Raw genomic sequence first — 24,466 nt, 5'->3', positions numbered from 1 at the left:
ATAGAACTTTTGTATTGCATAGGATTAACTGATTGTAGGGAATGACTGACGATGATGAGTGATGAGTAGTGAAATGTAATGGTATATGAATGTAGCCTTATTAGGACTCTTTGGGTTTTGTTACCCACAAGGGTTTAGCAGCAATATAATTAGTAGGTTGTAAGCGCTGATGGACAATGGAAAAAAAATTGCCTTATATTCTGTGTCACTGTCATTCCATTCCATTCGCATAGGATGCTCACAATCTTGCAAGAATTGCGGGATAAAAAAGAAATTACATGAAAGATTTTGCAGGAACTCAACGATTGCTTCGAAAACAAAATGTTTCATAACTGGCAATAGGCTATGCATCAGCATGGGTTTGCCTTTTTGTTACATTTCATTGAATACACATCAACTTATTCGAAATATTGCAGTCACCCTCATTCGTACAACAATCAAACAATTAAAGTACCTCAATGCTGCATAATCAAGAAATGTTTTATTTTCTTTCTTCATCATCTACCTTACTCAGTGAATGGGCCTATATCAGATATTCTGCAATCACATTGTTTGCAGTAAATTAATGACTGCAGGCCAAGAAGATTGTTGATTATGTGGTGGTTTAGTCAAGTCAAGTTTATTTACATAGCCTGTGTCTTGTTTAGTGGTTTATTGCTATACATGTTATCCATAAGTGTATTAGTTGTTACGTCAGTAGGCTACATTATAGGCCTACTCGTGATTAGCAGAGGGACTGGATACTCACAGAATCTCTGTGATTTGTGTTTGAGTTTGAGATTACTGTAGCGTTACTGTTATTAGTTATTTTGAATGGAGAAAGCTACCTTTGGTGACGTAATATTTACTTGCAGGAAGGAGGCGTAGGAAGGAATCGAATCGAATCACCGCCATTCCACCGTCGCTTGTCAACACGGAGAGTAGAAAGGTAGCGCACGGCTATTGATAGACAAGCGTTGCTTCTTCAACTAAAAACACTGTCGTTTCGGTACTCTCGATAAATCTAAAAATGAGTGACAATGAAGATGGTAACTTCGAGGGTCGCGTAAGTATAGCTATATCGCCTGTCTTGTATCTCTCTTCTCTTAACCTTCTTTCCCTTTCTAAGTAGTTATTAGCTTGTCACTGCTCTTCGGCTAATGATGGCGTTAAAACGTTCAGGCCGTTTTTAACCATACATATTTCTGCGATTTTAATACATACATATATTGAAAAAAGAGGATGCAGCTATCCAATATTTTGCTAACCTAAAAATCATTATTAGGTTCCCTAACAACAGCGTGGTGACCAGCCGATACGCAGGGCAACACCATGTGAATCAGACTCGAGTTTGTCTAATGTTATTCCTGTAATGTGCATTAACAGTAGTAGTGGTGGTAATGCTCCACGTATTGTTGAACTGTTACATTTCATATGTAGTCAAAAGACGGTGATTACGACTAGTGTTTGCATCGCGGCTACTAAGCTAGCTTTTAAGCAAGGCTTGGCTTGGCCTCATCTAATTTTGGACAATGGCTGCACACTCATTGCTGCGTATGCGGTACTGTGGTGGTCACTTACCAATCAAGCTTCAAATGGCATGAAACACCTTTCTGATTTCCTAACCGTTATGAGAATTGTGTATTTGTCGTGGTGGCTGCCCTAATGCTCAAATACTGTTGTCCTACTTGTAGGTAGCACGTTCGCCATTAAGGGCGTTTTGGAACAAAATTGAATCACCTGTCTCCAGCATAGCTAGAGCAGGGCACTATCTCTGTGTCTGTGTTAACAGCTGCTGCGTCTTCTTCTACTGCCTTTCCTCTGACTTTCAACATTTCTTGACTCAACGTTTTTTACTCACCATCTAAAATAATTTAATGTTGTTTAAAAAATACTGTAAATACATTTACTGTTTTATTTTGGGCGATTCAATGCCCATATTTACGTTGCTCAATCACACATCATGATCTTTAATATTACTGAATGTTCTTTTTTCATTAAGGTTATTGGTCGCGAAGGAATTGAAGAGTTAAATCCAAGAATGTGGAAGAATATCCAAGAATGTCAGAAGGCTTTTGCAAATGTGTACAGAGCAGAGCATAAACGGGGCGGGGGAGAAAACAGGACTCCAGATGTCAGATAGAAGGCACGGTCGCGTTTCGCTCGTAATGCATTAAGACGGGATGAAAATGGCAGAGGTTTCAAAATTGGGTGAAGAAAATGGAAAAGAGACAGCAAGGCATGAAAAACGAAAACAGAAAACACGAAGACCGAAGAACTGTAGAATGCGCCCGAAAGAGCGAGTAGGAGGAGTGAATGTGTCCGTTTGTAGGTTAAGTAAATTTGCGGTTTGCATTCCACATACCTGTACCTCTCTACCTTTACCTACACAACTGCATGACACCTTTTTCCATGGTTACCCAGGTAAATACCTGATTGCATCGTGGAAGGCCCATTTTTAGTAATTGAAATGGACATAGCCACATACCTACATTTCTGTTTCTTTTTATGTATGGATTACAAGAGATAAGAACTGATTCTAACACCTTTCTCCACAGCATTTGCAAATGCACTGTAACAAAAGTATGTTAACAAAACAAAAGACTTGTTTTTTATTGTCTGGTGCCATGTTGACTGTGAGTTGCTTTAACATCCTTGTGTGACTCCAGGAGTCGCGCTCCCCTTCCAAGTCAGACCGCGGGAGCCCGGCCAACATCAAGTCTGAAAGTCGGTCTGGATCGGGCAGCCCCTCGCGCGCCTCAAAGCGCTCTGAGTCCAGATCCCGCTCCAGATCCAAGTCCAGGTAAGTGCCTAAGCACAATCTTGCTGCCTGGTCTTCAAAGCAAAGTGCCTTGAGGATATGAGGATTTATTGTTCGTTCACACGGGCACCGACAGATTCTTCCTTTGAATGGGGGCGGGCAGATTTTAAATATATCTGCATTCCATCTGCCCCAATGCCTCTGGCAAAACAAAACAAAAAACTATTTTTTTGACTTTTTTGGCTGCAACATATCCATGATCCAATCATACCGCATGCATATAACACAACAAGTCAACCCACATTCTGTTAGACACTATTGTGCATCAACGGGTGGTGTTCATATGAACAAATTGTTACTGGCCGAATAATTAATTGGCAAGAAAGTACGGAAGCACTTTTCCCAGGCTACCGTGTTGGTGGGAAGATTGCCGTCCGGTAGGAAATGTTAAGAGCAAGGTTGAAGCAGTTAACGTTGGCTGTTGACTGTTGACTGTTTGCTTATTGTCTGCCCATTCGCTCCATTCAAATGTTGCCCATGCTGCAAACACAAAGACCACCTCTCCCCACAGCCAATTTCAATCACGTCACTGATCTGATTACCTGTGAGTCTTTCAGCATCTGAGTATTGAGTGTTTGTGTGGCTATTACTGAGAAGCAGCTCTCTGACCTGCAAAAAAATATTATTCTCCCTCCACCATCAACAACAATATTAATAACAAATGCATATTTAAAAAGTAAAAGATTCAGTCTTTTGAGTGCGTCACTCGTATGTTTGTAAAAGCTTGCAGAGGATAAAAGGGAAAACTTGCCAGATGTCTTTGGTTCGTTTCGAATCTTCGGTTCAGAGTCGATAATATAATGTCCGTTCTCTGTCTTGCAGGTCTCACTCCCACCGGCACTCTAACCGCCGGTACAGCCGCTCTCGTTCGCGCTCCCACTCGCACCACAAGAAGTCTCGCTCCCGCTCCTACTCCCCCGAGTACCGCAGCCGCAACCGTAAGAGCATGAGCACCTCGCCCATGTCCAACCGACGCAGGCACGGCAGCAGCCGGGTGAGGACTCCTGCACACACACGAATACAAAAATACACACACACTCACAAATACACTCTTCTGCACACACACACACACAACCGTCAGCCATGTAGTCTGGCTAGTAAAGACCTGGGGCCTATACTGCAAAGCTGGTTCGGGATATGTTATGGTTAAGTTAAGAGGTAAATCTTCTAATACAAGAGTCTTTCTTAAGAAAATGAAGTCTCCAGGCTCTTCTGTGAGATGATAACCCTTTTAACTTTACCTTAACTTATCCTGAACCAACTTTGTAGTACAGGCCGGCCCCTGTAGGCAGGGTTCTAAACTAACAGCCAACTGGCCAAATGCTGGTGAAATTTCAGTATGGCTGGTAGAAAAGACCAACTTACTAGCCACTCTGACCCATTAGTGAGTGTGTGTTTGGCTAGTAAGATCAATATCTACAAGCCATTTTGGCTGGTGATGGGGGGGGGGGGGATTGAAATTAATTAAGAGCTATACCTCATACTCGTACTATTAAAACGCATGCACAGGCCCTACCGTGGTTCGGTAGGGCACTCGCCTGCTACACCGTCAACCCGGGTTCGATTCCGGCCCGGGTCCTTTGCTGATCCTTCCCCATCTCTCTCTCCTACTCGCTTCCTGTCACCATCTCAAACTATCCGGTCAAATAAGACACGAAAAGCCCCTAAAAAACACATGCACAGAGAATGCACACTTACTGTCCAGACCACCACAGTGCTGGTACCCGTTCCCGCACCAGTCATGTTCGGAACAAAAATGCATACTTGCGAACCACTCTTGTTCATACTGGGCTCCTCACTTTCCTGTATGTGACCGTTTATGACCCAGATGAACCTGCGGACGTCCACGTTGTCGTCACTGTTTGCAGAGAAAAGTCAATGTATAAGTTCACATCGAAAACGTTCCGATTCCTCAGACTTGCAGCGTGAACAGCGGGACCGGGCATCGGCATGGTTCTCTGTGTGCCTGACCACCCCTACTGAGAGCATTCCATTGCCATACATTTAGGTTTATCCCCACGTACTGTACGTGAGCGTGGTCGCCGTCATTGCATGGGTGACCACATTTAAACTGCAGTACAGTAATCCCTTGCACACACACACACGCACACCGCCACACAGGCACACTCTGACATGCTGCACTTGATGCACTGCAGTGTTCTGCAGCAAACCTGGGTGTAGTGAGCGTTCGTGTGAGATTGTGTGTGTGTGTGTGCTGCGTGTATGATGATTAGCACTGTTGTGTGTGTGTGTATATATACTTAGCATCAGAAGGGCCTGGTAATTCAAGTACTAGTACACTAGCACTTAACAGTTAGCAGAATGTAGGCAGTGCAGTGTTAAACCGCTGAGGTAGCCGTTATTGCTGCTGTTGGGTGGGTACGGTATGTATGCATAAATTCTAAGTATATTGGGAACTGGGTAAGACGGTGGGCAGCGTTGGGTTGTGTTGTGCTGGTGTTTTGGTCTTTTGATGTCTGAATCCGTCTTCTGTCTTGCAGGGCTCCCAGGGTCAAGGAAGACCAGACAAAGTCAGTTCCATTTTTTAAACATTCATCTTCCAGGCCTTGGGGTGGCAGTGTTTTTCAAAGTAAATAATGTAGTGGGGAATTGTTTAGCCTGTATTTGCTTCACATTGGTGTTGTATTGTAATATCACATGTAAATGTTTTCTATGCTAACGATGCTTATTATAGGTGTAACAAAAGTTTTTATATTCTTCTTGTGCATTTAAAGTCAATAAGCATATGGGTACGTTTTAGATGGATGATGTCTTAGGCCAAATGCACTTTGTACTCGTCATTCACTGTTTTAGGATGTTGATGAAATGCTCAAGGATGTTTTAATTCGGAAGCCAGCAGAAATACTCTGGCAGTCAGGGGGTTGATATTAGCATGGAGGGATGGAAGGATGTATTGGGGAAGCGGGGAAGAGAAAGCTAGGGGTTGGATGGATGGATGGATGGATGGATGGATGGGTTGTTTTTGCATCTCCACAAAGGAGTTTTCAGGTTTTGACATGTCATATTTGTCATATTTCATAATGTCATGTCATATTTTAGACTGCTCAATATTAATGCTAGCTTTTCTACTACTTGATCATATTTATACATAAGATGATGATGTGACAGCCAGTGATGGTGGGGCATAGAGATCTCGGCTGCTTGTGCAGAAAGCTCTACTTGAGAATCACTGAATCACTCAAGGAAACGCAGGCAAGATACAATAATATAGTTTTGTAAATTCATTTTAGTTTCATTTATAAGGTGAGTTAATATTTGAACCGAATGAGGGTGTGTCGTCCTTTAAAGGGACACTGTGCAGGAAATGGTCAAAAAAGGTACTGCAACTATGCTGCTCATTGAAACTGGGTTGCCTATTGCCAAATTTGATCTTTACATGAACGTTTACTAAGTAATAAACAAATATTTCCTAGTGTGGTCGAAATACAGTAATTTTTGCAGATAAAAATGGCTATTTTTGGAAATTCAAAATGGCGGACCATGGAGAAGATCCCCCTTTTCATGTATGAAAAGTGCAATTTTTCCAGTCATAATGAATACTTAGAATTTGGTGGTGGTGGTAAGTATTCATGAAAAAGGTAACATTAGTGAATGGGCAGCATGAATTCTGGAAATAAACAACTAAAAATCTCACACAGTGTCCTTTTAAACAGGTACTACTGAAGGTCAATGGCCTGGTCATGGTCCGTGCATGTCACTATTTTGTGTGTGCATGTGTATGCTTGTTCTAAATTGCAGGTCTAATTGCAGGTGTTGATTTGAATACACTTCTTAGGCTGAGGAGAGTGTCAGTCAAGGTGTTATGGCTCTAGTCTATCCTTACCTGTTGCAAGTGTGTGTGTGTGGAAAGCGATAGGGTGAGGGACAAAGGGCTCGGGGCCCAGGGAGAGCGGGGGCCCAGATTTGGGTAATCTTTACACTGTATTGCAAGTGGGCCCTTCAGATGACTGTCCTGGCCCCGGCCAAAGCTGTCAGCGGCCCTGTATGTGATGTCTTGGTGAAATAACAGGTCGCCAGGGGCTCGTTATCCATTTGAGCTGCTGGTTGACTGAGCTAAGCACCCTGGAGAGCTGAATTGAGCGCATGTGTGGCCAGCAGACCTCAGGTGTCGCTAGTGTCATCCCACAGCCTGCACTTCCCACAGTCACCACAAGAGGGCATATCAGCACAGTTCAGGACAGAACCAGACAGACTTCCCAAGTTGCGAAGAGGGTCGTTGGTTGAACAACTAGACTTAACATTGATATATTGGAGAGGCTATGGTTTGTTACACTTAATTAGCACCTTTGTATTTCCATTGAGCAAGAAGATGAGACGTGTAGCTGGATTGAAGGCAACTTTGAGTTGAGAGCTGAAATCAACTAGTTTATCGCATGTAGGACCTTTTAGGCGGATTGTGTTTTTGTGTGGCAGTTAGAAGTGAGAGTGCCAGAGTGCATGAGGTGTGTGTGTGTGTGTGTGTGTGTGTGTGTGTGTGTGTGTGTGTGTGTGTGTGTGTGTGTGTGTGTGTGTGTGTGTGTGTGTGTGTGTGTGTGTGTGTGTGTGTGTGTGTTAGGGCATTTCTCAAAACCTAGTGCGCGCACTTCCAAGTGTATTCAGCCTAATTAGTCACGCCCAGTGATTGGATACTCTTTATTAGTCACTCAGTGATTGGATACTCCGTAGAGTTCACCAAAGACTGTCCAATCAATGGGCGTGACTAATTAGGCTGCTACACTTGGAAGCGTGCGCACTAGATTTTGAGAAATGCTCTGAGTGTGTGGCACTTGTGCGAGTGTATCGGTATGGTATCCTGTGTGTTACCCTCCTGCAGGCGAACCCGGACCCCAACACGTGCCTGGGCGTGTTTGGCCTGAGCCTGTACACCACGGAGCGCGACCTGAGGGAGGTGTTCTCACGCTACGGGCCCCTGGCCGGCGTCAACGTGGTCTACGACCAGCGCACCGGCCGCTCACGAGGGTTCTCATTTGTCTACTTCGAGCGCATCGAGGACGCCAAAGAGGTAAGCGAGTGCGGAAGTACTCTGTAGTAAGCCGGGTTAAGTTAACCTTGAGGTAGTGGTAAATCGGCTAACAGAAGTGCCTGGAGTGCTCCTTTTCTTACCTGAACGACGCCTGCGGGTTAACAATTATCAGGTTCACAGCTTTATGTAGGTTAACTTAGCCAGGTTCATCACTTAACCATGTTCTTAGGGTGAGGGGGTGCTTGGTCTTGTGTACACACAGCGTTTTAAATCTGACAGAACTGTGTGGATGCTGAATGCATTCAGAAACCATAAAGGTTGGTCGCCGATCCGATCTGTTTTTATGATGAACTGTGACGACGTAAACATCAGCAGGTTAGGTTCATCAGTCTCACAGGTGGTAAAATGAACAATGCTGTATGAACACTGTGGTTCCCAGTGCTGGTATATAGGACACACCAGAAGCACATAAAGATTCTCTTTTTCTCTCGCTGAGCACGTAACTAGCAGTGATGTGTGTGGATGTGGCTTGACACATTTATGTTTGGCCTGAAAACGGCTAGTGGACTGCGCGGTGAACAAATGTACACGCATTCCATTATATCCACACACACACACACCACCTACCTACCTACACACCATGCTGTGCATAAAGTATGTCGAGTATGAATTAATTTCACAAGACTAATGAGTGATTGGTTGTGTTGTGGTAGGCTATGGAGAGAGCCAATGGGATGGAGCTGGACGGACGGCGTATCCGAGTGGACTACTCCATCACCAAGAGGCCACACACCCCCACCCCCGGCATCTACATGGGACGACCCACGTAGTGAGTAGCCCCACCACCCACGAATCATCAAAGAATGGGAATCTAGCAGATCGACACTCATTTAGTGTGCAAGTCAATCCCTGTCCTCTCATGCTTTCCTTGTGACGCAATTTTTCATTCAATAGGGAGGGAAAGTAATCTCATCGCCCCCTGCTGGCAACATTCCAACCCCCTGCAACAAATGAATGTTTTTTTTCTTTGAAAAATTACATCTCGGCCCTGACGACGAAGTAGAAGTAGTGGCAGTCATATTATGGGCATGTTGGCCCGTTTTATCGAACCAGGTGGTAAAATGTTCGGTTTTTCACTGATCTGAGCTGATTTTAATATTCTTTAAAAAGCTAATACAGAACTACACTGACTGGCATGTGTGGCTTATTTACTCCATGTAATTAGCATAGCCAAATTAGCATAGCCAAACATGAGCCAGAGAGGTGGTTACTCGTCACCACAGAAGCCATCATATCTACTAGAGAATTTAAAACCATACCAAAAGGATCGCGTGTATATATGTGTAATAAGAAGACAATGTGGAACTCATAGGATTACAAGAATGTGAAGATATGCGAAGAACTTGCGTTCGTTCGCGTTCATTTGTTTCTCTGTGTTGTCAACGAGGCGCGAAGCACAGCATGCTGGGAGCTGTAGTCCGTTTCCGACCAGATTGGCACAATTTCTATTTTTCTTAAAAGGGCAAAAAATGACTTGAGATTTTCACAGGTAGTAGTTCATGCTATTGTGTACGCTGAAAAATGTTATAGGTTATATGGTGTTATAGTTCCAAGTCATATCTTTGTGGGATTTTTTTTTAAAACTTGTCTATGGGAGTTTCAATAGGATCACCCTGGTGTTTGGAACGTAACCGCTAGGATCGCTGTTTTCCACTTTCCCTCCCAATATCTTGGCGGGGACACTTCACGTTTGCAATCAGGGTGTTAAATGGGAGAACCCCTCCTTAAAGTTGCTAGAAGGGAGAGATGCTGAGCGCTCTTCTTTGTTGGATGGTATACTCCGATATACTGGTGCTCTTGAAGTTAAACAAAAAGCCCTTAAAGTTGTTCTGCACTGGTTCGCAGTCAGAGTCCACAGAAAAAGACAGGAGGGCAACGATTGACCTGCACATTTATGCCGTGGCGGTTCAGTAGCAAACCAGAGTTGCATTTCTTGAAACCATAGTTGCTGATAACATTAGCTACTTTGTTGTTTGCAATGCACTATCCCATTGGCCACTACCCAAGTTGCTAACTGGCTAACAACTATGCTTTCAAAATGGTGGCAAATCTGCTAATGAAAGCCTTGAGTCTTCATTTCCTTAGTAACTACATGACACCTACAGGGTATTGATTGGGAAATGTACCCCATTCTGTACCTGTATGGGTTAACTTTGTCAGGTCTTATGGATGCCTGAATGTACCAGCGACAATTTAACATACAGGGACTATGTAGACGTGCATACACGGCCCACCTAGTGCATAGTCTTGCCTGGAGTGTCCGACAAGTATGGAATAGCGGCCGACGAGGTGTCCCGATATCAAGGGAAATAATGGACGAGGCTGAGCGTTCTAAACAGTCCGACGGTGCAGCCGAAGAGCTGTTCGCTTCGCCAAGTCCATTTTCCCTTGATATCGGGACACCTCGAAGGCCACTATTCCGCTTATCACCCGGTTACCAGCATTTACAGTAAGTATTAATTTATTAATAATATGTTGATCTAAGGCTTCGTGAGAAAGTAGATTCACCACTGCGCTTGGTACGTTGCTATGGGCAGCACTTCCTAATCTAGTAAGACGCGCCTCTATTGGAGGCATGTAAGGACGCGCGCAGAATGTTGGGGTGACTTGACAACCAAATGCGATAGAATTGACGACTGGGTTTTTGACTTGACAACCAGATGCGATAGAATTAGTAACGGGGTCTTGACTAGACAACCAGATGCGATAGAACTAATGATGCGGTCTTGACTAGACAACCAGATGCGATAGAACTAGTAACGGCACTTCGCCAGAAAGTTAGAAAAGAAGCAACTTAGACGCCCGCATGACATCATAGGTGTCCTGCTACCGGGGAATAAAGGATACCTGCTCAGCCAATCAGAAGATGTTCCACCTGCTCACTGGGTGATAATGATGATGATGAGTGTTGCCCAGACCAATATAGCCGCTCCCCACCCCACTGCATGTCTGCCTGCTGTCTTATTGTGTGGCTGAGAGACAGACTGCCTCGTGGGGAAGAGAAGACATCGTCCACAATGGAGACACGTCACTAGTTAAAGACTGTGCCTTAAAGGCAGGACGACACACTTGTATGCCACTGGTTCAGACAGTGCCTTGAAGGTAATACCTCACTAGTTTGGGCTGTGTCTTAAGGGCAGTAGCGACACCTCACTAGTGAAATATGGGCTTGAAAGACAATGGAGAGACGCCACTATTTTAGATAATGATTTGGAGGATGATACTCGCTGTTGACTCGTTACGGTTGTTTGTTCAATGTTTTTTGTTATTAATGTCCCAACCCTAACATACTTGATTAGGTATAGTTGCAGGGCTACAAAAACACTGAGGTGTGTGTGTGTGTGTGTGTGTGTGTGTGCGTGCGTGCGTGCGTGCGTGCGTGCGTGCGTGCGTGCGTGCGCGTGTGTGTGTGTGTGTTGTGGCCATCAGTAACGGGGGAGGCGGAGGTGGTGGTGGTGGCGGCGGTAGCAGCAGCGGTGGTGGTGGTGGTGGTGGAGGTGGTGGCAGGAGAAGGGACTATGACCGAAGCTACGACAGGGGATACGATCGAGGTTACGACAGAGGCTACGACCGCTACGAGGAATACGACTACAAATACAGGTACATACACTGTATACACATTTTGTAAAGTGCACACCCACACATGCACACACATTTTTATTTATTTATTTTTAACCAGGGCTTGACATTACCTCTTTTTGCTCTGTCACGCGCACACACACTCTCACTCTCTCTCTCTCTCTCTCTCTCTCTCTCTCTCTCTCTCTCTCTCTCTCTCTCTCTCTCTCTCTCTCTCTCTCTCTCTCTCTCTCTATTATTAATGAGCTGCTACTTAAACTACTCACAGATTCGAAGATACAGTTAAAATTACAGTATCAATGTATGTCAATGAATGAGTCCATGCAAGTGGTCGTTGTTGTCTGAGACAACTGTTGTGTTTCATTTATTTTTCCCTTTCCGGCCATGTTTAAATTTTGACGTCACATCTATGAAAATCCCACAGACCTGCCAACCTTGAAACACTTAGTGCAAATAATGTGAAAATGTCATATCACAGAATTGAAAAAAATGGCTTGTGATATTTAAATGCTTGCCAACAACAGCAAAGTTTTTCCCGCCTCTGGCTGTTTTTGTCCGGTGCCAATGCCAAACACTGATTTTACACTAAAAGATGCAAGCACTTTAACACTTACAGTTACTTGAATACCCTTTACTAAGTCTGAACCACACACACTTGCATTCCCAAATACAGGTACAGTTGAGGACGATATTATTAGCCCCCCTCCTGAAATTAGACATTTGTCTTGATTTCTCAGTAAGAATGACCATTATTAACTGTTTCTGTTATTCTGGAAATAAATACACTGATGGAGATAATGTTCAATGAGTTGAATTTGGATTTTTCTATTGTTACGATGAGTTTAAACAAAAAAGGGCAAAAATGACAAGGACAAAATTATTATCCCCCTGATCATTAATAGCCAATATGGCGCCATTCATGAACCGAAACTGACAACAGGCTCTGATAAGTTGCTACCTAGGTTGGCACATGCCCCACTAGGGATTTTGGCCCATTTCTTCACTGCAAAGTGTTCTAGCTGGTCCAAATAGCATGGATGCTGAGCATAGACATTAACCACAGACTCTCAGTAGGATTGAGGACTGGACTATGAGCGGGTGATTCCAATATCATGGTTTTAGTGTCCTTGAAGAACCTCTGAACTAATCTAAATGTATGCTTTGGGTTACAATGTTGTTGGAAGACCCAGCAATCCAGATTCAGACCCAGACTCCCTGTGTCTGAGGCTGAATAACAGACTAAACTTGATGCCCCACCACTATGTGTAACTGTGGAAACTGCTTAGCCTCATTAGACCAAAGAAACATTGGACACCTGCCTAGATGATTGTTATTGACCTGGCCTCACCTGGAGGTTCTTTCCCCCCCCAAGAAAGACAGTTGTTAGGGCTTGTCATCATATTGGGCTTTGGGGCCATCATCACAGAAGAACCCCTTTACTAAAGGCAGTGCATATCAGAGTGTTATTGAGCTTTGCCTGTGAACATTTGAAAGTCAAAAATTAGTTTTGAACGTCTCTGCTTTCATCTGATGATATTCAATTGCACCTGCTTTGATGCATGGATTCTGCTTCTGTCAGGTGAAGAAAGGGATAGGCCTTGAATCGTTATAAGATGGTTTCCACAATTAAACATGGTGGTGGATGCATCATTCTGTGGCAGCCTCAGCCACAGGAAACCTTGTTTGGGTGTACGGCACCATAAAAACTGAAAATTATGATAGAATGTGGAAAGTGACCTTGCAAAAATATGCTCATAGAGGGAGCTAAGATAATCACTGGATCTTTCAATAAGATAACCCAAAACTTGCATCCAAAATTGTTCAAATGTTCTTCAAGGATACTAAAACCATGGTCATGGAGTGGTTCAGACCTCAATCATTTAGATAGTATTTGAAGAGTGCTGAAAATGAATGTCCATCCTCAACATCCATGCAATTTGGACCAGCTTAAGTATTTGCAATGAAAAAAATGGGCCAAAATCCCTGTTAGGACATGTGCCAACATAGTTAACAACTAATCAAAGTGCCTGGTGTCATTTTTTGTTCATAAATGGCACTGTATTGACTATTAATGATAAGGGGGCTAATAATTTTGTCCTTGCCATTTTTACACTTTTTTGTTTAAACTCATTGTGAAAATGGAAAAGTCCAAATTTAACTGGATACTATCTCCATGGTGTATTCGTTTCCAGAATGACATACATTTATTAATAATGATCATTGTCAATGATCAATGAAGAGATATGGCTAATTTCAGGAGGGGGGCTAATAATATCGTCCTCAACTGTATGTCTCTTTCACACATGCAGACTGTGAGGTGTGTTTGACCATGTGTCCATCTTCTCTCCAGTCGCAGGCGATCTCCGTCCCCTTACTACAGCCGCTACAGATCACGCTCACGATCCCGCTCCTACAGCCCACGTAAGTCTCTCTCTCTCTCTCTCTCTCTCTCTCTCTCTCTCTCTCTCTCTCTCTCTCTCTCTCTCTCTCTCTCTCTCTCTCTCTCTCTCTCTCTCTCTCTCTCTCTCTCTCTCTCTCTCTCTCTCTCTCTCCCTCTCTCTCCATGTTTGTTTAAAGAGCATTCCACTTATAATAAATGAATTTGGAATTTTTCAGAATTTACGATTTTATTATTTTAAAATCAGAGCTGTGATTTGCTGTGTGCTCAGAGTGGGAGTTTATGAACGCACCTGATGTACTAGTGTTTCTCAACGGAGGCTCTACAGCCCTCCAGCATGTGTTGGGGAGCCATAGTGGGGTGTTGAGAAGTCTACAGCTGAGAAGGGGTGGTGCTTAGTAGTATAGTCATGAACGGCGTGATGTTTTCCATGTGCGTTACGCCCATTTGTGGGGGAAAACAACCCATTCAAGTCAATTGGTGATGTTGGGGTTTAATAAACGAAAGATACGGACCTGTAGACTAGCGTTGTTCACGCGCAACATGCCGAAAACGTGTTGTGTTGCCGGCTGTTCAAATAATATAGTCAACCAGCCGCGGCTGAAGCATGGACTTTGTTCATAGACAAGCCGATGTAGCATGTAAGTTGATGAGACATTCGGTTTGTTTTCACCCATAAAGGGGCGTGACGCACATTTATGAGCAAAGTACCTGGATGGCCGTTCATGAGTATGGGGCACATAACGTCTCCGCCCCTTCTGGGCAGCTCATGGGGCTGGGAAAGCCGAAAACTTAGGTTGGATCAGTCCATTACAGCCCAGTCAATTTTCCAATGCATCTCGCGTTCCCCCCCTAGATCACACATATGCCGTACCTGAGAATTCATGATAACCATTGGTGTGATTGTCGACTCCACTTGTCAAGCGATTTGTGAGTTCTGTGCTTCCAAAAATATGTAATTATTTGGACTACACAAGAGAAGTCGCATGTATGACGTGCTGCCACTTCAGCCGTGGTGCAGCGGTAGCAGAGAGAGTAGATAAGAGAGAGGTTCCGCTGGCCCATTGTTTCCGGGTTCTACTGTCGCAAGGGGGAGGGGGGGAAAGAATCTCCCTTTAGGCAGACCTAAGGACTGTTCTTTTCATTCTAGGAGCATTATGACACGCCCCTTTAGGTAGACCGGAACCTGGTCACGTTAGGTGCCCATTGAAACCTAGTATGTTGGCATATCTCTATATACTTAAAGAATCTCTGGCGGTAGGGCTCGCTGTGCAACTTCAGCCTCGGTTCACGTCAAATATGTGAGGCGCACATTGTAGTCTCTAACCCAGGTTCGCACAAAAACTAAAATAACCTTTCTTGCCTGCCGAAAATGAGTGGTCTTACAACGGCAATCCAAACCTTTACAACTCACTGCCATCATATGTGAAATCCAGAGCACATGCCAAACGGAATCAGGATTTAGCTTGACTCGCTCCATTCACTCCCATTCAAAATGTTGTGAGTTACAGCCCCATGGATCGGAAGTAGAAGGGCGTGACTTGGGTGCCCCATTGGGAAGCATTAGTCCATGATTACTCCTGATGAGGTCAATGGGGTGTTGGCAGGCTCATGATGAAAAAGGTTGAGAATCACTGTGATGTACTGTATACATTTCACATATTTGTACTTTATGTAAATGCCCTGTGTGTAGTGCATTTCATAATGTGGTTGACTACTGAGTACACTTTGATGTTGGCTTTGTCCATCACCATACACCAAATATTGACTTCATATTGGATTGAACTTTGCTCTGACCTGTGTTTGTCTGTGTGTGTGTCTTGTGTTTATTTTCTTCAGGACGGTATTGAAACGAGTATTTTTGATTGTTTGAAGACGTACATGTGTGGAGGGGTTGTCATCGTGCCCCTGACTACAGACGACCATGTTCCGTAATCTGAAGAGTTAACTCTCCTGGGATCATCAGGTCTTTTTTATTTTATTTTGTGTTTTATTTTTTCGATGTGCGTGAGACCTAGCACACTATTATGATTGCATAAGTGCAGAGGGAATGTTTCTTTTTTTTTACATTTTCCAGTGTTATGTTGCAAGGCCTATGATACCCTTGATTGTTTGTGTAAATACATTTGTACAGTGTGTGTGTGTCCGAGAGAGCGCCAGTACACCAAAAGTGTGCGTGTGTGTGTGTGTGTGAGAGGCAGTTCCTTCCCTGCAAAAGGTATCCTATTGTTCTGTTAGGAAGTACAGATATTCCACTGTAAACAACTTACCGTGAGTTACCAGCAGCACGCAACTTTTTTGGTCTAAGACTTACTGTATTTTTTACAGATTTCCATGAAAGCAGTGTTTGCGCGTGACAGGGACTGTTGTGTGTGTGTGTGCGCGCACTCGCGCTTCAGTCCACTGGATCTTGTGGTAGCCTCTGTTAAACACGTCACACTTCCATTCGCTCAAGACAGATGTGTGTTTCTCTCGTGATTTATTTTGACTGTATTGTGGGTGTCCTTCTAGAGTTGTCTTTTTCAAGAAATAAAAAAGGGTTATCCAACTGTGTGTATGTTTTCTGTGTATCAGAGTAATTTGGTGTCCATTGGGTTTTTTATCATTATATTTGTGATATTGGTCATTGATTGTACTTTAAAAAAAACAAAGAAACAGTGAAAGCCAACCTGGGAAGCTCCAACTCCCATTGTCATTGTGACTCAGCACTCCACAGCACACAAGTGTTCACTGTACACAAGGAAATTGCATTTTATGCCTCACCTGGGCAAGGAGGCAGCCCCCAGTGGAGCAGTGCGGCGGGGTAGTACCAGAGCCATACAGAGGGTAGAGTTACGCAATTGGAGGACCAGGAATTAAATGGCAGCTCCGCCTTTCAGCGAGATAAGGGTGTTCCTAAAGCGGCTGTCTTTCCATAGACTCAACATAGAACCACCACATTAACAGCCAAAAATAAGGACTAACGAACTATACTGCGGGGTAATCACCACAAATATGTAAACCAACAACTGTCTCGGTGGTGATAATCACAAAAGTTTACCATCTGTGATGTTTATCTGAAGTTATTACTATGAACAGCAAGTCTTGTCATATTCCCTACATTGCATTTGCTATGTGCTACGCCCACTGCTAGGAACTAACATTCGCAACGCTGAGCAGTACTGAGAAGCTAAAACAGCTAATTTTGCTAAAGAGGAAGTCGGCCTAAGCACACGGCGGAGATTGCCCGACTCTACCCTCTGTATGGCTCTGGGTAGTACCATGCTCAGGGTACCTCTGTCATAGCCTCGCGAGCCATCCTACATACTTCCGCCAAAGGATTGGCTCCACTACTGTAGTCTGGCCGTGCTTCTCGCAACGCCCCCCCCAGAAAACAGCCAATAATCGAATACGCCGCCCACGTGGGGGCGAAAGGGGGAGGACACTCGTGACAATGACGTACACATCTGCGCCAGAGCCATTGGTCTGGCTATGTTGTTGTTGAGTGCCAGCGATTGGGTGAGAGGTGTCCAATAACTGAGGGCAAATTTCCTGCTTCCTACAATCGCTTCAGAGCAAACAAATGCCAGACCATAAAATACGAAATGAAATGGTAGTATTATGGGATGGTCAGGACCAGGCTACCTCTGTCATACAGGAGGATGGGGGAGAGCACTGGTTAATTAAAGTGATGAGGTTTGGTAAGGAGTACACAATACAAAGTGGCATGATGACCAGAGGTCCACACCAGATCTCTTCAAATGAGCAGTATAGTCGGGTATTCCAAGACCATGGTTATGTGACAGACCTGTGTAGGTGAACTGAGCCAGGGGTGGGGAACCTGGAGGCCGTTTTATTCGGCCACCAATACAATTTTAATGTTATGCAGCTTCATATGAAATATGACATATTTTGTAAAGGAATCTTTGGAAATACATTTGCAATATAATTGGGTTATATTCAGGGAACCTAGAGAAGGTGGGGTCTGTTTGAAAGGTAGCTGCCTTCAATAAAGGCCTAAAAGTGCAGGGGGAAATCCTGGTTTGTTTTCATAGTCTGGCCCTCGGAGGACTTATACGGCCCTCGGATGAATTTGAAGTGGCCCCTTGAATGAAAAATGTTCCCCACTCCTGTGCTAGACAGTCTGCAGGTGTCTTAAATCTTTCAGTTCAGAAAGTGAGGACTGCAGGCACTTCTATTAGCTGATTTACCCCTGCCTCCTGGTTAACTTGGCCTGGTGTACTACTACTGAACCATCTTCTTGAATCCTCCCTGGTGGTGCGACGGGCTGCACTAATGCACTATAGCAGTGTTTCTCAACCTTTTTTTAGGCGAGGCACCCTTTCAATTCATGAAAAATTTCAAGGCACCCCAAACCAACAAGCCGTAACATGGCATTGCATCAGATACCACACAAGCTTAGAAAAGTAACATTTGAGACGTCACATTACCTACGTTCGAAGTTTCAGCTGACTGGGGCAACCTATATTTACTTTATTGTGCATAAATGGCAGATGAAAGATTCCACTGATTAGCATTAAATATACGGTAGGCCTATGTATTATATTATATTATATCATATTATATGTATTATATTACATAATTTATTTATCAGCCCCGGCACCCCTGTTGAGAAACACTGCACTATATTGAGCCTCTGGTTCCAGTCTTACTTGGGTCTTACCCCCGTCCCTCTCTCCCCCTCACCACCTGCCAACTCTTCACTCAACGAATTGTCTGTTAGAGTAAGATACATCAAGCCCGTCTGTTTCCTGGATCCCTGTGATGTCAGGTGAATGCCCTTTAGGACAGTGTTTCCCAACCAGGGGTACGTGTACCACTAGGGGTACACAAGCACACTGCAGGGGGTACTTGGAAAAATGTAATTTTAACAAATGTATGGGGCCTAGTTATATTGGGATAGAGAAAGCAATATAGAACTTGACTTGGGGGGGTACTCGTCGCACAACGAAAATGCTTAGGGGGTACACAAGACAAAAAAGGTTGGGAAACACTGCTTTAGGAGACCTTTTGAGACTGAAGTTCAGCAAAGACCAAAAAAAAAGATGATCTGTAGCAGAATGCATTAATGTCATTGCTTGCCACTCGTGTGTTTCATAAATATTCTGCAGTACATCTAAGATGGATTACTAAAGTAAACACAGATGTTGGATATTAGGTTAAGAATATTCCTGACCACCGCATCCTGAGAGGTGCTTAATGGGACACACCCATAAAAGGTGACAGGCCGTAATGTGGCCATGTTACCATTAGATGGTGCTATAGCATTTTAAAACAAGCTCATGGACATTATGTGTAGTACGTAAACCCAAATAACATAACGTCATATACGCAAGCAATGCTGGGATAAGCCAAAAGAAACTTAAATATGTTTAAAATGCTGAAGTTGCTGATGTAGGGTTCAGGTTATTGTGAACTTAATCCAAATTGTAAGTTCCTCTGGGTATGGGTCTTCTACAAGTAGGCTACAGTAACAGTGGAACTCCTAAAAGTCTTTCATTTCTGGTAGCTGCAGAAATCCCTTGTTTTTTTTTGTCTTTTAGCGTGTTAGACACATGAACACCAAATCAGACCTGAACTGGGACCAAAAGGCTTGTGCATTTTTTTCTGTGCCCCCCTCTTAAGTTGTGGGCCAGTCTGTAAGAATACAAAACACACACACACACACACACACACACACACACACACACACACACACACACACACAACAGCATTTGGCTGCTGAGAACTGTCGGCCCACAGGGAAATTCTCTTTGCCAGATGACCAGTCCAAGCCTACACCTAATGTGTGTTTTGTGTGAAAAATACTATTGTGGTTATATACTGGGAGTTATGACGGACATTTTGAAGTCCATTTATTTTTAATATCCTCCATTAAGCCAAGGTGGTACAACTAATAATACCTAAATCCGATGGAGGATTATGGATTTAACAAGGTAATATATAATAACAGCACACTATTGGTCCCTGCCATGGGTCAAACAGCTAGGAAACCAACTGTAATGCCGGAGAGCCCAGGTTTGATTTCAGCCCAAGGTTGATTCCCAAGCCTCCCCTGTCTCTTTCCCATTACTTTCCCATCTCCTCTCAAAATGTCTGGTCCAATGAATGAAGACCAGGAAACCCGCCAAAAATGGTCCCACCGTCAGTCTCGAGCCCTCAGAACCAACCAATTTGGATAACTTTACCTGGATGAATAAACATCTTCAGACATACACCATCAACGGCGAAGAGTGACAGTTTATGGTACAAAACAATGGTTAAGATGAACATTTGTACGCATGCTGCTAATCCAAGAAATGTCAGTAACTGTGATATAACAAACCCCACCTCTACAAGGGCTGTATACGTAGGTGCACAGGAGCAATCACTCCTAACACAGAGAGGGCCCATTCCATTTTCCAAACTCCCATCCTCCCTTGTGCTTGTGGCCTCATGATGATGTTCCAAGACGCCACTGACGATAGAAGTTCAATTCAATAACTCGCAAAAGCACTATTCAAAAGGTCATGTATCATTTGCTATCGGGATGATGAATGAGGAAAAGTCCCCCAAAAGTTGTTGTGCCTAGTCTGACAGCATGGAAACTTTCAATTTTCCCCACAGAGGTGGGGTGTCGTCAGCATGCGAGACCACAAGCACAAGTCGATGATGGAAGGGACCCATGGACTTTTGTTTGCAAGACCATGTGGTCGGGGGTGTACAGTGAACACCAGCAGGGGTCAGAACTGAGTCGAATCTGCTGATGCGGGCACGCCCACCCCAAGTAGGTGTGTGTAGTACATCAAACTCCTAGGCAGAGGTACACATGCAGGGTGTGCGTTCCAATATGCAACCTTGCGTCCTCCACTTGTGCTTGTGGCCTCACGTTTTTGCTGGTGACCCACCTCCGTGAAGAAAACAATTAAGTTTCCCAGCTGTCAGCCAAGCCAAAACAATTTTGGGGGGACTATTATTCATTCACCATCCAGTTTGCAAATGAGAAAATGACTTTACAATTGAGCTTTTGCGAGATATTGAAATATAATGCTGTTGACAATGATGCCATCATGACGTATTACTTCCTGGTACGAGGCCACAAGCACAAGTGGAGGACGCAAGGTCGCATATTGGAACGCAACCAGGGTCCACTTGAATTTATCTATCTCCCATCCTGGTCAGAGCCTGCAGAGCCATTTTTGAGGGTCTTTTTTGGGGGACTTTTCTCCATTCAATTGCAAACTAGAAAAATGACCTATTGTGAGATATTAACTAAAACTTCTATCGTCATTGATGTCTTGCCTCGCATCACAAGTCCAGAAGCAAAAGGAGGGTATGGGTGGGTACTAGATCGAGTTGGACACAAGAGTTCGTTATCAATGGTTCGATTTTTGCCATTCAATGGATAGTGCTGACTTTCATTAATTATAGGTTGGCTTTTAGTTTCAAAGTGTATAGATGTGTAAAGGTGATGAGTAAAAAAAAACCCAGCATGTTGTGCACACTACAGCAGTATTTCTGGAGATCAGTAGTTTCCATGATTCTGCAGAGGGCTTTGGGCATTTACACAAACTACCCTCATTTGAATTTGCACTGCCGTGTATGTTTTAAAAGCGAACAGTGTACATTTGCTAATAAAAGTGTTCATTGAACACAGGATTTCTGTTGAAGCCTAGGCACAACAACCTTTTGGGGGACTTTTCCCATTCAATGAGAAAGTTAATGAGAAAATGACCTTTGAAAGCGAAAGTGAAAGTGAAAGCCCATTGGGAAACTCCAACTCCCATTGTCATTGTGACACAGCACTCCACAGCACACAAGTGAACACTGCACACTGCACACAACGAAATTGCATTTATGCCTCACCCGTGCAAGGGGGCAGCCCTCAGTGGCGCCCCATGGGGAGCAGTGCGGTGGGACGGTACCATGCTCAGGGTACCTCAGTCATGGAGGAGGATGGGGGAGAGCACTGGTTGATTACTCCCCCCACCAACCTGGCGGGTCGGGAGTCGAACCGGCAACCTCTGGGATGTTGAGTTTCACTTTTGTGAGATATTGAATTTAACCTATACAGTATGGTCAGGGATGTTTTGCGACATCATCACGACACCACAAGCACATGGGAGGACAAGAGTTTGGACGATAGAATGCACCCTGTGTGTACATGTGGTACGTCGGCCCAAGAGAGTGCCCTCAGTGCAAAATACAGTGTAAATTCAACACTTATGGAGTACTATGGGGCCAAATACACTGTAGAAGATGATAAATACAGATCAAGATGATACAAGATTCTTTTCATTCGTCCAGAGGGAAATTTGTCTTTCATTTACAAATCGACTCTGTAAGTGTTGAACTGACTGCAAAACACTCTGCACTGCCTATGCTGAACAGCACTATGTCAACCAAAGGCCATGAACTGTGTGGACAAATGATTATCAAATATTGGGCAGAGGTTATTAATTTAAAGTTCAGGAAGCAGGTAGGAAAACATCTCGCTGATGAAGGCAGCAGTAGCCTTCATCAGCCTTTCTGTGTGTGTGTGTGTGTGTGTGTGTGTGTGTGTGTGTGTGTGTGTGTGTGTGTGTGTGTGTGTGTGTGTGTGTGTGTGTGTGTGTGTGTGTGTGTGTGTGTGTGTGTGTGACCCCTGTAATGACTGAATAAAAGAAGAGAAAGATCAAGAACTTATGTGTGATCTGTTTTGACAAATGGTCATGAAAAAAGGGCATTCAAGCTTTCTCTTTCATGCTGAGTGAGGTTTTTTTATTCATTCAACAAGTGATTAGATTTACACAGCAGCAATCAGTAACAAGATAATCACCTGAGTGAAACAGACACACCTGAATGGTAAATGGATGTTGAAGGAACTGTTGTCTTGAAGGGATCTCTGATCATAACAAATGACAAGAGGATTGTCAATAGCACAGAGTAGAAACGTGCAAAATATCAATCACAATGCACTCAATTATGTTTTTTTTTTTTTTTTTTTTTACAAATCATCACATACTGCATATGAAAATAATTCTAGTCATGCTTTGTGAAACTACAATAAAGTGATCAGGATAATAAATCAACACCAACACCTTTGTGTGTCCGTTCACACTGACTTCTGTTGATATTGCATTTTTTTTAAAGGCGCTCAAAAAGGTACTGGAGTGGAAAACCAGACTGTAAAAATGAAGTGTGTGGCATAAAATGCCAGTGATCGACGGAGGATGAGCCAGGAAACAACAGGCTCGGTCTCTCTCTCTCCCTCTCTCTCGCTCTCAAGAGATGTTAATAAGCAATCTTTATGAGTGTAAGGAATTACAAGAAATATGAGTCTGTCTCTGTGTGTGTAGCCCTGATGTTCCTCAAAGTAGGACGTTTGTCAGTCATGACTTTTACCATGACCAGACTTGTTTTTTTTCTGAAATACATACAATTGAAAGAACACGCACTACAATGGTTATTTTACAAGCTCAGAGAACACAATTTTTTAAACCAGTCGCCTAATCTCCCAGCCTCAACACAAAAGCCCTTAGACTGTGATGGTTTTACAGCTACTGTTATCTTGTTACTGTTCAGTAGACTAATAGTGTTATTTCACTTCTTTATATGAATCCAAGCAAGTAGCTTATAAATAGTCTACATTAATTAAAGGTACACTGTGCATGAAATGGTCAAAAAAGGTACTGCAACTATGCTGCTCATTGAAACTGGGTTGCCTATTGCCAAATTTGATCTTTTCATGAAAGCTTACTAAGTAATAAACTAATATTTTCTAGTATGGCCCAAGTACAGTCATCTTTGCATCTAAAAATGGCTATTTCTGGAAATTCAAAATGGCGGACCATGGAGAAGACCCCCCTTTTCATGTATGAAAAATGCAATTTTTCCTGTCATAATGAATACATTGAATTTGATGCTGGTGGTGGTAAGTATTCATGAAAAAGATAACATTAGTGAATGGGTAGCATGGATTCTGGAAATAAACAACTAAAAATCTCACACAGTTTACTTTTAAGGATATAAAATAGTGTATTTCAGGTGGACTTCCTTATATTCCTCCACATCATATTGATGTTATAACAGCTTAATATATTAATATATAGACCAATATATATATATTAATAAAACAGTTTGTACACTTTGGAAAAGACATGTCAGTCATTCCGCTGAGCTTTCTCGACACTGAATGGCCAACATGCCTGTAGCTAAGCCTACATGCATTCATGATCTCATCCACTCCAGCATACGAGGCCCTCAGCTTCGAAGCCTTCTTGTGCTTGTAAGTGCTGCGGCTGGCGCAATGTCGATTGAGTTTACAGCGATATCATTTAGTTTTCAGTAACTATATGCCTACATAAATATATAGTATTATGAAATATAATTTTTAAAAATGCGATAACTATTAATGTTATTATAATAGATAGCAAAAGTTTCTATACGCTTGTGATTAACCCTTCCAATACTGTGCATAAACACAAGAGGGCATATTTGGACACGTAGGCCTAGTCCAAGCTGCAGCAACAGACATGCGTGTAGAGGGGCTGACACGAATATGGCTACCAAAACAGTCATATCAGTGGTGAAATGGAGGCAGGTATGCTGCCATGCGCTGCCATTGAAATGTGTACTGTTAACATGATTCCTGAATTGTTACGCATGATCAAGTATAGATATAATG

At 43.4% G+C, this 24,466-nt stretch overlaps 1 protein-coding gene across 4 annotated transcripts; it reads left to right on the top strand.

Moving 5' to 3' along the window:
• Positions 1-649: 649 nt before the first annotated feature.
• On the top strand, positions 650-16,374 carry tra2a (transformer 2 alpha homolog). 4 transcript variants are annotated; one of them, XM_063185656.1, is made up of 10 exons: positions 652-1,045; positions 1,982-2,403; positions 2,649-2,782; positions 3,623-3,794; positions 5,302-5,331; positions 7,635-7,823; positions 8,498-8,613; positions 11,274-11,444; positions 13,774-13,844; positions 15,661-16,374. In XM_063185656.1, exons 2-10 carry the CDS (start codon positions 2,377-2,379, stop codon positions 15,669-15,671), a joined length of 921 nt encoding a protein of 306 aa, XP_063041726.1. In that variant the 5' UTR covers positions 652-1,045; positions 1,982-2,376; the 3' UTR covers positions 15,672-16,374. The 4 variants fall into 4 exon arrangements, with proteins under 4 accessions (XP_063041725.1, XP_063041726.1, XP_063041727.1 ...); XM_063185658.1 differs by having other exon boundaries at positions 654-1,045; positions 1,982-2,307; XM_063185655.1 differs by lacking the exon at positions 1,982-2,403 and having other exon boundaries at positions 650-1,045.
• Positions 16,375-24,466: the final 8,092 nt, after the last annotated feature.

This window comes from Engraulis encrasicolus, chromosome 20 (assembly GCF_034702125.1).
Source record: "Engraulis encrasicolus isolate BLACKSEA-1 chromosome 20, IST_EnEncr_1.0, whole genome shotgun sequence".
In the NCBI taxonomy this organism is placed as follows: domain Eukaryota; kingdom Metazoa; phylum Chordata; class Actinopteri; order Clupeiformes; family Engraulidae; genus Engraulis; species Engraulis encrasicolus.
The sequence above is the reverse complement of the archived record's forward strand: the minus strand, read 5'-3'. Positions and strand labels throughout refer to the sequence as shown.